At 50.5% G+C, this 13,341-nt stretch overlaps 1 protein-coding gene across 6 annotated transcripts in view; it reads right to left on the bottom strand.

Moving 5' to 3' along the window:
* Positions 1-13,341, bottom strand: part of LOC119972781 (arf-GAP with SH3 domain, ANK repeat and PH domain-containing protein 1-like) — a 363,380-nt gene that overhangs the window by 213,022 nt on the left and 137,017 nt on the right. For all 6 annotated transcript variants that reach the window (XM_038810147.1, XM_038810150.1, XM_038810143.1 and 3 more), the window contains exon 5: positions 3,757-3,902. In XM_038810147.1, coding sequence (XP_038666075.1) covers positions 3,757-3,902 — 146 coding nt within the window. The remainder of the gene's footprint in view (positions 1-3,756; positions 3,903-13,341) is intronic.

The raw sequence follows: 13,341 nt of genomic DNA, 5'->3' as shown, positions 1-13,341 counted from the left end.
GGGATAGTACAATTTACATTGACAAAAGATGTACAGGGTGTCAGGTGACTTTCCCCCTTGTCTGCAAATATACATTAAAACTGCTCAAGGTTGGAAGCAGGCAGGACATTAAAATATAAATAACCCTTTAGATATCACACTGAAGAGACGCCAAAAAAGTGATAGACTTTTCCTGCGGAGCAAACAGCTCCTATTGTTTAAATGCCTACATAAACTGAAACATAATGGCCCTCCAGACCCTGTAGCTACAGTTGGAAAATCCACAAAAATAGGTGTGAAGCAAACCCATTTTGATTCTGATGAGATGCAAACGGACAAATTCCACAACCCCATTGTAAAGTGAAATGTTAAGTCGCTATAGCCCCTCATGACCATAGGCTGCTTTCTCCTTTGAGGGGGAGATCTGACTGGTGGCGATTTAACCTGAGGATCACCACACCTCAGGCGAGGGGCAAGGTTGACAAGATGGGGTCTTCATGAACAACCTCAGCCATTGAATAACGCACACTATTGTGTATCCATGCTAACCTTGTTACAAACCACTGGTGCAGGAAATGGGGACGCCAATGCTGTAGTCATATGACAGAAATTCTCATGATAAGAAACACCTTATTGTGGTGTTTTTCTTCTATCTTCAGAATAAGGGCACTATTCTCCTGATCGGAAAATAAGTGCCCCTGTCAGCGGAAAACTGGAGTGACGATGATGTGCCATTTAATGGCACACCAGGGTTCTCCCAAGACCTGAGGGGGATGGGAGCTATGTCTCTGATAGGTCCCATCCCTCAGAAACCAGCGATCTCAATGTTCCTGCAGCCTCCACTGGACTGCTGGCAAGCAGCAACGCCCCCCCCCCCCTTTTTTTTTTTAAAGGCAGTCTCTTTCAAGAACTTCCAGGTGCTGAGAACATAAGGACAGCCTCTTCAAAAAATTGCGGTTAGAAAAACAGCTGCTCCTCAGAGTTAATGGATCCCAGCAGAGCTATATAAATAAACAATCATAATCCTTCTTTGAAACTGACTGGATCCGTCAATCAGAAAGTTTGTTAAAGGCAATAGTCCATGAAATTGAATGTAAGCAATGTAGTCCAAAGCTTTTAGGCTTCTGAGCTTGCAGTGAGGCTTCAATATTTTAGAGGCCTATGAAACTGACTGTGAAAAATAACATTTCAAAGGTTTCCACCACATTAAAAGGAATACCTTTTTTTAAAGGGCAATTTAGTGTGGTCAATTCACCTACCCTGCACATCATTTGGGTTATGGGGGCAAAACGCAGGGAGAATGTATAAACTCCATATGGGCAGTGACCCAGAGCCGGGATTAAACCTGGGATCTCTGCACCATGATGTAGCAGTGCTAACCACTGCGCCGCCCATCTCACAGATCTTTGAGCATGGCATAAAGACGGACTAATTACTGGAGTACAGAAGGGAACACTTTCATTTTTTTTTTAAATCACAGAGCTGTATTTTTTAGATACTGACAGGTAGGGTTTAAAGGCTGCAGATGGTAAGAGCAGCCAAGTGACTCCAATCCAAGGAAAGGCCCCTGACTTGGATCCCTCCAATCGAACACAAGCTTCCCTTACCTCCACTCATGAAGGCACCGTAGGGACATTTGTAGGGAGAATACTCACTCCCTTGCCATCCCTCAGACTGCAGGCCGCCAGGTCTCCATTTCTCAGGGCTTGCACCAATTCACCGCAGCGAATCTCTTGGCTGGGAGGTCTGGGGAATCCCAGGACACAGGTGAATTGGACAGCCTGCATGCAAATTACATTCAAAACAGCTCTAATGAGCTATTTTCATGTTCCCCTCAGGCCTGGGCGGGGACGTCAGGAAGCTCATCAGGGCCGGTGAGATAGGCAACAGTCGACATGCAATGGATTTCATGACCAACGTGAAACGCGTTTTTGGTCCAATACCCAATTCACTGGGTCATCGGGATTCTCTCCGTTGGCAGGCAGCCTGGGTGAATACCGGCCTATATCTTTACTACAGGGGCTCAACATATACATTGACAGGATCAAAGCCAGAAATCTGCTATTGCAAGAAGTAAGCTACTGAGTTCATTGGCAGAAACCTCCACTGTCTTGATTGAAACAAGAACAAATCCTTCGGCCAACAACATTTCAAACTATGATCTCAAAAACCAAAAGTAAAACTGACTTTCTGGATTCTAAGAAATCTAAGTGCATGGTGTATTATTAGTAATCATCCTTTCTTGTGTACGTGTGCTTTACATCAATACATACATAGAACATACAGTACAGACGGAGGCCATTCGGCCCATCGAGTCTGCACCGACCCACTTCCCTCACTTCTACCCTATCCCCATAACCCAATAACCCCTCCTAACCTTTTTGGACACTAAGGGCAATTTCGCATGGCCAATCCACCTAACCTGCACGTCTTTGGACTTTGGGAGTAAACCGGAGCACCCGGAGAAAACCCACGCAGACACGGGGAGAATGTGCCGGCTCCGCACAGACAGTGACCCAGCGGGGGAACCGAACCTGGGACCCTGGTGCTGTGAAGCCACAGTGCTAGCCAAATCTGCTACCATGCTGCCCTTTGTATGACTGAGTGAATGGGTGCTGTCATGCTTACTTTTCAAGTTTTGAGAAACTAAATGTCTTTTTTTTCCATTTACGTATGAGAATGCCTGCGATTCTTGGGGTTGGGGTGGAGCCGGGAGTGCAGGAGGCGAAAGAGGCCGGTGTGCTGGCCTTTGCGTCCCTAGTAGCCCGGCGAAGGATCGTGCTACAATGGAAGGATGCGAGGCCCTCAAGCGTGGAGACCTGGATCAATGACATGGCGGGTTTCATTAAGCTAGAGAAGGTCAAATTCGCCCCGAGAGGGTCGGTACAAGGTTTCTTTAGGCGGTGGCAACCTTTCCTCAACTTTCTGGCTCAACGATAGGGTACGGGGACAGTAGCAGCAGCAACCCGGGGGGAGGGAAAGGGGGGGGGGGGGGGGGGGGGGGAGACGATGACTATGTTTGTTTGTTTAATTTATTTTTAAGTTCTTTTGTTGTTCATTGGGGTTGGGGGGGATGTGATACATGCGTTGATACGGTCTGGGGGGTGTTACAGTTATTATGGGTTATTTTGTTGCATTTCATTGTTTGTCGTTATGTTTTATATTTTCTGTAAAAAATTCCAATAAAAATTATTTTAAAAAAAAGAGAATGCCTGTCTAAGTCTGTTTTGGAAAGTCAAGTACTGAAGGGGTTAAAATACATCTTTGAAACACCTTGTTGCAGTTAGTTGAGAGGTGAAATGGGGAAACCATCTCACCGTCTCTTCTTTGTCCATAACAAGCAGAATATACGTGCATAGTCTCCGGATGGATTCAACGGGGTTAATTGTCCTTACTGCTCTGGACGTTCTGGAGTCAGTTTTACAACCTAACACTCCCAACATAAAGCTTCACATGATCGGCGCACGTGTTCTAATGTATGCACAGGGTCAGAGCACGTGACATACAGTCAGTACAATTTTTCATTTGTTAAAATTGTCAAAAAAAAAGGCTCTGAAGTGGGTGTACATCCAAATTGTAATAAAGACTCATGCTCTGTGAAGATCTGAACATGATTTTTAAAATCACAGCATTTACCATTATTTTACCTAATTTACCAATAATATAAAATTTTTTACTACTTAATCATAAGTCTTGCTACAGATCGGAATGTAACTTAAAAAAAGCAATCAGGCACTATAGTTTGGAGATGCGAAAGAAGTTATCCTAAACGCTTACCAGATTTTTCAGCAATGTTGAAAGTTCCTTTGTGAGTGTGGAAAATTTAACAAAAGCTGTGCCAAGATCTGGATTATCACGACTTAAAAAGTTACTACCAAATTTATCTAGTGCTTGTGCATAGTTCTCTTCATTTTGCACATGTTCTGTAAAAGAAACAGAAAAACAAGAGATGTAATCATATTACACATTCTATCTGCATACAGTAACCATCCCTATTCTGGAAAGCCAGTTGGTGAAGGATAATACTGGAGCCAGTATCATCTATACATTTTTTTCCATAAATTTAGAGTGCCCAATCCACCAAACCTGCACATCTTTTGGGTTGTGGGGGCGAAACTCACGCAAACACGGGGAGAATGTGCAAACTCCACACGGACAGTGAGCCGGGATCTAACCTGGGACCTCGGAGCCGTGAGGCAGCAGGGCTAACCCATTGCGCCACCGAGCTGCCCAATCTTTATACATTCTTACATTTGTTTACAAATTGAATCACGAAGCCTACATTTCCTAATTCACCACGTCATTTCAATAACCGTCTCCAAGTATGCAATTGAAATTCCAGGTAATGCCCTCCGTCTGCATAAAAGTAATACAGTTAATATACAATGAACATAATTAAATCTAAGTAATAAGCATGATACAAATGTCAACTATTTCCTTTTTGTGTTTATCAAGTGGAAACATAAGCGTTAGAAAACAAATGTATTTCCTCATTTGGTACATTCAGTTCCAGCATGTAATGCAAAGCATCCATTATTTGTATTATAATCCTAATCTCAGAATAACTCCACATATTCCATTGTTTGAATATTTCACTTTATCTATCCATATAACCAAAATAAAATTGTTATACACTGTTAGCTTTGTGCTGTGAACCTAAGCCCATGGGAATGCAGGTCAAGAAAGATTAAATAATTTGCAACCATGACGAGAGGAAATTTTCATCTCCTTCAGTGTGTGTTCATTGCAACTATGAAATAACAACGTTCTAATTCAGTATCTTTCAAACTTTTTTTTCCCGGGGACCCATTTTTACCAACCAGCCAACCTTCAGGACCCACACCGGCCAACTTCGCAACCCATGCCGCCAAAATTTGCGACCCACCATTTTCACTTACCTTTAATGTGACAGGTGAGCCTGCTTGGTCATCACGATCTCACTTGCTTTGTCATTCAAAGTTACATTTCTGTATGGGATGTTCATCAGAGGTCCTGGAGCTCACACCAGCACTGTTTTCTCCTGCCGTGGACTCTCCTGCAAACCTCTTTCCAGCAAATTCAGCTGTGAGATACATGCCTGTTTGTACCTCTGGTCCTCTCTTCCTTCATCCAAAAAGTTCCATCTTCAGTTCTTCATGCAGTCCTATTGTTTGCGTGCTGGCAGATACAAACCGGAGGAAGCTCTCCTCAGTAATTTCATGCCCAGAGTACGTGACGTCAGTGTGCCGGGAGCATGACTTGCTCTCTGCCGCCGCTTTTGCCGGGAAGACTAATCAATCTTTTTAAAAATCTGCTCCTGGACCAGTGCACTGACGTACTGAAGAGGCAGTCTGCCCTGCTGGGCTTCAGGCCTGTGTATTGCTACATCCAGTTGAGGGGGGCATGCATACACAGAATGGCAGGCATTCTTCAAGTTGGTTGCAGTCGGCATTTTTAAAAGCCAAGATCGGGAACACTGTGACCGATCACTCTGCGACCCTCTGGATACCCGCCCGGTCATGACCCTGACTTTCAAAATGACTGTTCTAATTCACCTCTCCACCAAACTGATCGGACTGTCTGGTGGTGGTGGTGGTAAGTTATAAAAATGAAAAATGAAATGAAAATCGCTTATTGTCACGAATAGGCTTCAATGAAGTTACTGTGAAAAGTCCCTAGTCGCCACATTCCGGCGCCTGTTCGGGGAGGCTGATACGGGAATCGAACTGTGCTGCTGGCCTGCTTTAAAAGCCAGCGACTTAGCCCAATGAGCTATAGTTCACTGTGGCGGTGGCAACATGCACTTTTACATGCCGGTTGTAGTCTGGAGCTATGGACAGCGATGGCTCCAATTTTCTTTCCATCTTATGATTGACCAGGAAACTCTCCTGCTTTTACCAATAGCCATTAGTGTGCATAGCAAATATTTTCAGGTTGTTTTACTGCGTTAAGAATGCACCTTCTTTGGTCATCAATGCCTGGGTTAGGACTCAAATCCAGAGGCAGACTTGCACTTTTGGGGACCATGTGCTCTCGCTCTTTGTGGGGCCCCACTTCACACCTGGCCCAAGTGGCATGGCGGCCAAAACCATTTGAGCCCCACCCCCAATGCCGACTCGGGTGGCTGTCCTCCAGCCTTGAAGGCCGCATGTGCTCCTGGTTAACTGCCTGACTGCTGTTGCTGGGTATCACACCGGGCCTCTCCTCTGCCCAACCCAGCAATCTCACACTCAGCCCTGCTGCCTGCCCTCTGGTCATGTTGCACCACTCCCACTGGGCGCTGCTCTCCAATTCCCTGAGACACAATGCCGCTACTTGCCTGGCCTTCTTCACATCCCTGACTGCTGCGCTACGCACTTCTCTGCTTTTGCTCGGGTGGCCTGAATCCGAGCCTTAGCAACCATGTGTGCTCCTGTTTGGCTGCTGCTGATGGATATCTGGCCAGGCCTCTGCTCTCTCTCGTCCTTTTTTTAAATAAATTTAGATTACCCAATTATGTTTTCCAATTAAGGGGAAATTTAGCGTGGCCAATCCACCTACTCTGCACATTTGTGGGTTGTGGGGGCGAAACCCACGCAGACACGGGGAGAATATGCAAACTCCACACAGACAGTGACCCAGAGCCGGGATCGAACCTGGGACCTCAGCGCCGTGAGGCGGTTGTGCTAACCACTAGGCCACCATGCTGCCCTCTCTCTCTCGTCCTTGCCACCCAGTCCTGTTTCTGCCCAGTCCAGCCATCTCACTTTCAGCCCTGCCTGGCTGACCTCTGGTCGAGTGGCCCCACTCTCACTGCTTTCCAATTGTCTGAGACACAATGCCAGCACTTACCTAGCCTTCCTTGCACCTCCCGACTTGTTCTTTTTGGTTGGATGCCCACCTGTCCTCCTCAGCCTTACCCGACGTAGAGAATCGTCCCGCTGATCCCCTCAATGACCGTTAGCCAGCGCCTCTTCCTTTACACCTTTACTTTCCTCCTCACCTCGCTCAACTGTATGGTAGCACAGTGGTTAGCAATGTTGCTTCACAGCACCAGGGACCCGGGTTCGATTCCCAGCTTGGGTCACTGTCTGTGCGGAGTCTGCACGTTCTCCTCATGTCTGCGTGGGTTTTCTCCGGATGCTCGGGTTTCCTCCCACAAGTCCCGAAAGACTTGCTTGGTAGGTGAATTGAACATTCTGAATTCTCCCTCAGTGTACCCGAACAGGTATTGCAGTGTGGCCACTAGGGGGATTTTCACAGTAACTTCATTGCAGTGTTAATGTAAGCCTACTTGTGACACTAATAAACATTATTATTATTATAATAAAGGCTTTTCAGGCTCACACCCTGATGTTAGGTTGCAACCTCACTTTTGCCTCAGGTAGCCTGCCAACAGAATGCCACAAACCTGGCTGCTGCTTTTCATTTTTACTCAATGAAAGTTCAAAAACTTCACACCAATTCAGGAGATCAGTGTCTGAACTGCAGCAAATCTCCACTGCCTCTCAACATCTGGCAAACTGTTTCCCCGCTCTGAAGTGGAGTCCACCAGAGACCAATGTTGTTATATATTGCCTGCTGATAGGCTCATTTAGAGTTACTATTGCCAGTATCCGTGAAAGTGACTTCAGCACTCAATTTCTAAGCAGGTAGATCCTTTCAGGGCTCCACAGATGACCTCTGCAGGATCTCACAAGCCTCCACAAGCACCCAGGCGGTCACAGACACTATCTTTGTGAAGGCACACAACTTTGTGCACTTTGACCAGGGTCAGTCAGGCCAGGAAGCAAGAGCACTGGGATTTACGCCGATCTCTGGGCTTCCACGGGTTCAGGTTACCATTGATTATACTTGTGTGACAACAAGCTATCAACCTTGTCAACTACAAGTTCCACTTGCTGAATCTTCAGTTGGTCTGCAACCATACCAAACGCACCATGCAGGTCTGCACAGGATTCGCATGGAGTGTCCACGACTCCCACATTCTCAGCCACTCAGTTCCCTGACATCTTCCAGGATCCACAGAGACTGCAAGGTTGGCTCCTAGGAGGCAAAGGCTACTCACTGACGAGGACGTTGCTGATGATGCCCACACGGATGCCACATTCTACAGCAACAGCTCATGCAGAAAATTGCACATCAGTGGTGCAAACCATAGGGACGTTGAAAATGATGTTCAGGTGCCTGGATCAATCTGGTGGAGCCTTGCATTACAGTGCACAGAGGAGGTCACGCATCGTCATCGCCTGCTGCAACCTACACAATTTGCCATTGCAGCAGGAGGAGGGGCTGCCAGAGGAGAAGATAGAGAAGCTGCACATCTCTTCTGATGAGGACAATGTTGCCAGGGATCAGGGCGAGGAGGTCCTTGACAGCAAGGATGACAGTCACGGGGCCATCGCAATGTCTAGATGAATCAGGCATACTCAGCAAATGCTCAAACCGCTAGATTCATGGAAGATGGCAATGACATGCAGTTAGGACACTTCATAGATCCTCGCGTTGCATCTATGAGCGCTGGACTCAAATCTGACTGATGGCAGTGCACATATCATCTATGATATGGGTCCTGTCACGACGATGCAGAGGATGATCATAGTCCCTAAATTCCAGGAGGTTGACAATGACATGCAGACTTCCGGTTGCGGCTATGCGGAGCTAAGCCGCACGTTCGGCAGCTCCCGCTACGTAAGGACTTTTGGCCCGATTTGAGGGCCCCAAACGGCGCTGTTTCGACGAATCCTGGTGCGGGAAGGTGTCTAGAGGAGCATTCCCCATAATTTATGGTGCTCACCCGGAATGGGGCAAAGGAAAAAGCTGCAGCAGCTCCCCAAGAAAAGCGGGGGGAAGAAGGACAAAATGGCGGCCGGCGGAACACCCGAGGACTGGTGGAAGTGGGCGCAGGAGCAGCAGGCCTCTCTTCTGCGCTGTTTTGCGGAGCTGAAGGCTGAGCTGCTGGACTCCCTGAATGCGACTACCAACAAGCTGCTTGGGACCCAGGCGGCCCAGGAGGCGTCCATTCGGGAGCTGCAGCAGCAGGCTGCTGAGAGGGAGGAGGAGGCCGTGGTGCTCGTGGGGAAAGTGGAGTTGCACGAGGCAATTCACAAAAAGTGGCAAGACCGCTTGGAGGAGCTGGACGTTCGCACGAGGCGAAAGAATTTGAGGATCCTGGGCCTGGCGGAGGGGCTGGAGGGGTCGGATCTCCCGGCGTATGTGACCACGATGTTGAGCTCGTTGATGGGGGCGGGGTCCTTCCATTTGCCCCTGGAGCTTGAGGGAGCTCACAGAGTGCTGGCCAGGAGGCCTAAGGCAAATGAGGCCCGAGGGCGGTGCTGGTGCGGTTCCATCGATTCAGCGACCGGGAGTGTGTGCTGCGCTGGGCCAAGAAAGAGAGGAGCAGCAAGTGGGAGAATTCGGTAGTGAGAACCTACCAGGACTGGAGTGCGGAGGTGGCCAAGCGGCGGGCCGGGTTCAACCGGACAAAGGCGGTGCTGCATGCCAAGGTCAGATTTGGAATGCTGCAGCCTGCGCGCCTGTGGGTGACATACAAGGACCGGCACCACTACTTCGAGTCCCCGGAGGAGGCGTGGGCCTTTGTACAGGCGGAGAAGCTGGACTCGAACTAGGGCCTGTGGACACACTATGGCCGTTGCTGTTTTCGCTGCTGCTGTTCTTTAACTTTGACATGTGTGTTTTTTATGCTGGTTTTCATTTTGCTCTGTTTCCGGGTGGGTCTGTCTGTTGGGTATGGGTGTGGGGTATGTGGGGAATGTTGGGGGTTTGTATTTTATATGTTCTCTTCTGTACGGGGCTGGGGTGAAACTGGATTTTGGGGAGCTGCGTCAGAAGGGTGGGGTGTGGCAGTGTGAAAGCGCGGGCTTTCCTCCGGTTTCCTGCACCGCGGGGCAGGGGGGCGGAGCTGGCGTGGCCTCTATTGGTTTTCTTTCCCGCGCTGAAGCGGTGCCAAGGAGGTGTGGCAAGAGGGGGATGACCCCATGCCGGGAGGGGATGGGTTTTGGCGGGAGCTGCCGGGGTCAGCAGAAGTCAGCTGACTCACGGAAGTACCATGGAGGGTGCATCGTGGCTAGGAGGGGTCCTAGCCTGGGGAGGGGGTGGTGGTTGGGGGGGGGGGGGGGGGGGGGGGGGGGGGGGGGGGGGGATACCGGGTTGCTGCTGGAATGGCCAGGAAGGAGCTGGTGTGGGCCGGGGGGGGTAGAGGAGTGGTGTTATCGCCATGGGGAACGGGTCGGGCGGGGCGAGCTGGCCTGGGGCGAGCAGTCGACAAGCTATGGCTAGCCGGCGGGGGGGGGGGGGGGGGTTTGCCCTCTGATCCGGCTGATTACCTGGAACGTGAGGGGGCTGAATGGGCCGGTTAAGAGAACTAGGGTATTTTCTCATCTGAAGGGGTAGCTCCAGGAGACCCACTTGAAGGTGGCGGACCAGGTTTGTTTGAGGAAGGGGTGGGTGGGGCGGGTTTTTTCACTCAGGATTGGACGCGAAGAACCGGGGGGTGGCGATTCTGGTGGGGAAGAGGGTGGCGTTCGAGGCGGCTGAGGTGGTGTCGGACAAGGAGGGCAGATATATTATGGTGAAGGGTAGGCTGCAGGGAGAGAAGGTGGTGCTGGTTAATGTATATGTCCCGAATTGGGATGATGCTGACTTCATGAGGCACTTGTTGGGCCGCATTCCGGACCTGGAGGCAGGGGGCCTGATCATGGGGGGAGACTTTAACACAGTGCTGGATCCCCCACTGGACCGGTCCAGTTCAAGGACGGGTAGGAGACCGGCGGCGGCCAAAGTACTGAGGGGATTCATGGACCAGATGGGAGGGGTGGATCCCTGGAGGTTTGGGAGACCGAGAGCGCGGGAGTATTCCTTCTTCTCTCATGTCCATAGGGTTTATTCCCGAATAGATTTTTTCGTCCTGAGTAGGGGATTGATCCCGAGGGTGCAGGATGCCGAGTATTCGGCCATAGCGATTTCAGACCATGCTCCGCACTGGGTTGATCTGGAGATGGGGGAGGCGCGGGACCAGCGCCTGCTCTGGCGCCTGGATGTGGGGATGCTGGCTGATGAGGAGGTGTGTAGGAGGGTCCGGAGAAGTATTGAGGGGTATTTTGATACCAATGACACCGGGGAGGTCCAGGTGGGGATGGTCTGGGAGGCTCTGAAAGCAGTGATCCGGGGGGAGCTGATCTCCATCCGGGCCCATAGGGAAAGGAGGGAGAGGAAGGAGAGGGAGAGACTGGTGGGGGAGCTCCTGGATGTGGACAGGAGATACGCGGAGGCACCGGAGGAGGGGTTGCTGGGGGAACGGCGTAGTTTGCAGGCCAAATTTGACTTGTTGACCACCAGAAAGGCGGAGACACAGTGGAGGAGGGCGCAGGGTGCGGTATACGAGTATGGGGAGAAGGCGAGCAGGATGTTGGCGCATCAGCTCCGTAGGCGAGATGCGGCTAGGGAAATTGGTGGAGTGACGGATGGGGGTGGGAATGTAGTGCAGAAGGGGACAGAAGTAAACGGGGTCTTTAGGGACTTCTACGAGGAACTGTACCGGTCGGAACCTCCGATGGGGAGAGGGGAGATGGAGAGCTTTTTGAACAGGCTATGTTTCCCAAGGGTTCAAGAGGAGCTGGTAGAGGGGCTGGGGGCGTCGATAGAGTTGGAGGAGATAGTCAGGTGGATTGGACAAATGCAGTCAGGTAAGGCTGGACGGGTTCCCGGTGGGACATGGTGCCTCTATCGTTGGCGGGTAGAGTGCAGTCCGTCAAAATGACGGTTCTCCCGAGGTTCTTGTTCCTCTTCCAGTGTTTGCCCATCTTTATCCCTAGGGCCTTTTTTAGAAGGGTGACCAGCAGCATCATGAGCTTTGTTTGGGTGCATGGGACCACGAGGGTGAAGAGGGTCTTCTTGGAGCGGGGTAGAGATGGGGGGGGGGGGGGGGGCTGGCGTTACCCAATCTCTCGGGGTACTACTGGGCGGCCAATGTGTCGATGGTGCGCAAATGGGTGATGGAGGGGGAGGGGGCAGCATGGAAATGGATGGAGAGTGGAGAGGGCGTCCTGTGGAGATACAAGCCTGGGGGCCCTGGTAACGGCGCCGTGGCCGCTCCCTCCTACAAGGTATACCACGAGTACGGTAGTGGCGGCTACCCTCAAGATTTGGGGGCAGTGGAGGTGACATAGGGGAGAAGTGGGGGGCTCGATGGAGGCTCCGTTAAGGGGGAACCATAGGTTCGTCCCGGGGAACATTGATGGGGGATTTCAGGGTTGGCACAGAGCGGGCATCAGACAGCTGAGGGACCTGTTTATTGATGGGAGGTTTGCGAGCCTGGGGGAGTTGGAGGAGAAATTTGGGCTCCCCCCGGGAAACATGTTCAGGTATCTGCAGGTAAAGGCATTTGCTAAACGGCAGGTGGAGGGATTCCCTTCGCTTCCCGCGAGGGGGGTGAGTGACAGGGTGCTTTCGGGGGACTGGGTCGGAGAGGGGAAGATATCTGATATCCACAAGGTTATGCAGGAGGTGGAGGAGGCGTCAGTAGAGGAGCTGAAAACTAAGTGGGAGGGGGAACTGGGGGAACAGATCGAGGACGGGACATGGGCTGATGCCCTGGAGAGGGTTAATTCTTCCTCTTCGTGTGTGCGGCTTAGCCTCATCCAATTCAAGGTGCTGCATCGGGCCCACATGACTGGGACGAGGATGAGTAGGTTCTTTGGGGGTGAAGACAGGTGTGTCAGGTGCTCGGGGAGTCCAGCGAACCATGCCCATATGTTCTGGGCATGCCCGGCACTGGAGGAGTTCTGGAAGGGGGTGGCGAGGACGGTGTCGAGGGTGGTGGGATCCAGGGTCAAGCCAGGATGGGGACTCGCGATTTTTGGGGTTGGGGTTGAGCCGGGAGTGCAGGAGGCGAAAGAGGCCGGTGTGCTGGCCTTTGCGTCCCTAGTAGCCCGGTGAAGGATTTTGCTCCAATGTAAGGATGCGAGGGCCCCAAGCGTGGAGACCTGGATCAATGACATGGCGGGTTTTATTAAGCTAGAGAAGGTCAAATTCGCCCTGAGAGGATTAGTACAAGGGTTCTTTAGGCGGTGGCAACTTTTCCTCTACTTTCTGGCTCAACGATAGGGTGACTATGTTTGTTTATTTAATTTTAATTTATTTTTAAGTTCTCTTGTTGGGGTTTGGGGGGGGGGGGGGGGGGAGAGATATGATACATGCGTTGATACGGTCTGGGGGTGTTACAGTTGTTATGGGTTATTTTGTTGCATTTCATTGTTTGTTGTTATATTTTATATTTTCTGTAAAAAATTCCAATAAAAATTATTTTAAAAAAAAGACAATGACATGCATTGGGAACGTGCATAGATCTTCACAGAGCTCATGTGAATGTCTGACTCCTGTCTA

The sequence above is a fragment of the Scyliorhinus canicula genome, chromosome 10 (assembly GCF_902713615.1).
Source record: "Scyliorhinus canicula chromosome 10, sScyCan1.1, whole genome shotgun sequence".
NCBI classification, from domain to species: Eukaryota; Metazoa; Chordata; class Chondrichthyes; order Carcharhiniformes; family Scyliorhinidae; genus Scyliorhinus; species Scyliorhinus canicula.
The sequence above is the reverse complement of the archived record's forward strand: the minus strand, read 5'-3'. Positions and strand labels throughout refer to the sequence as shown.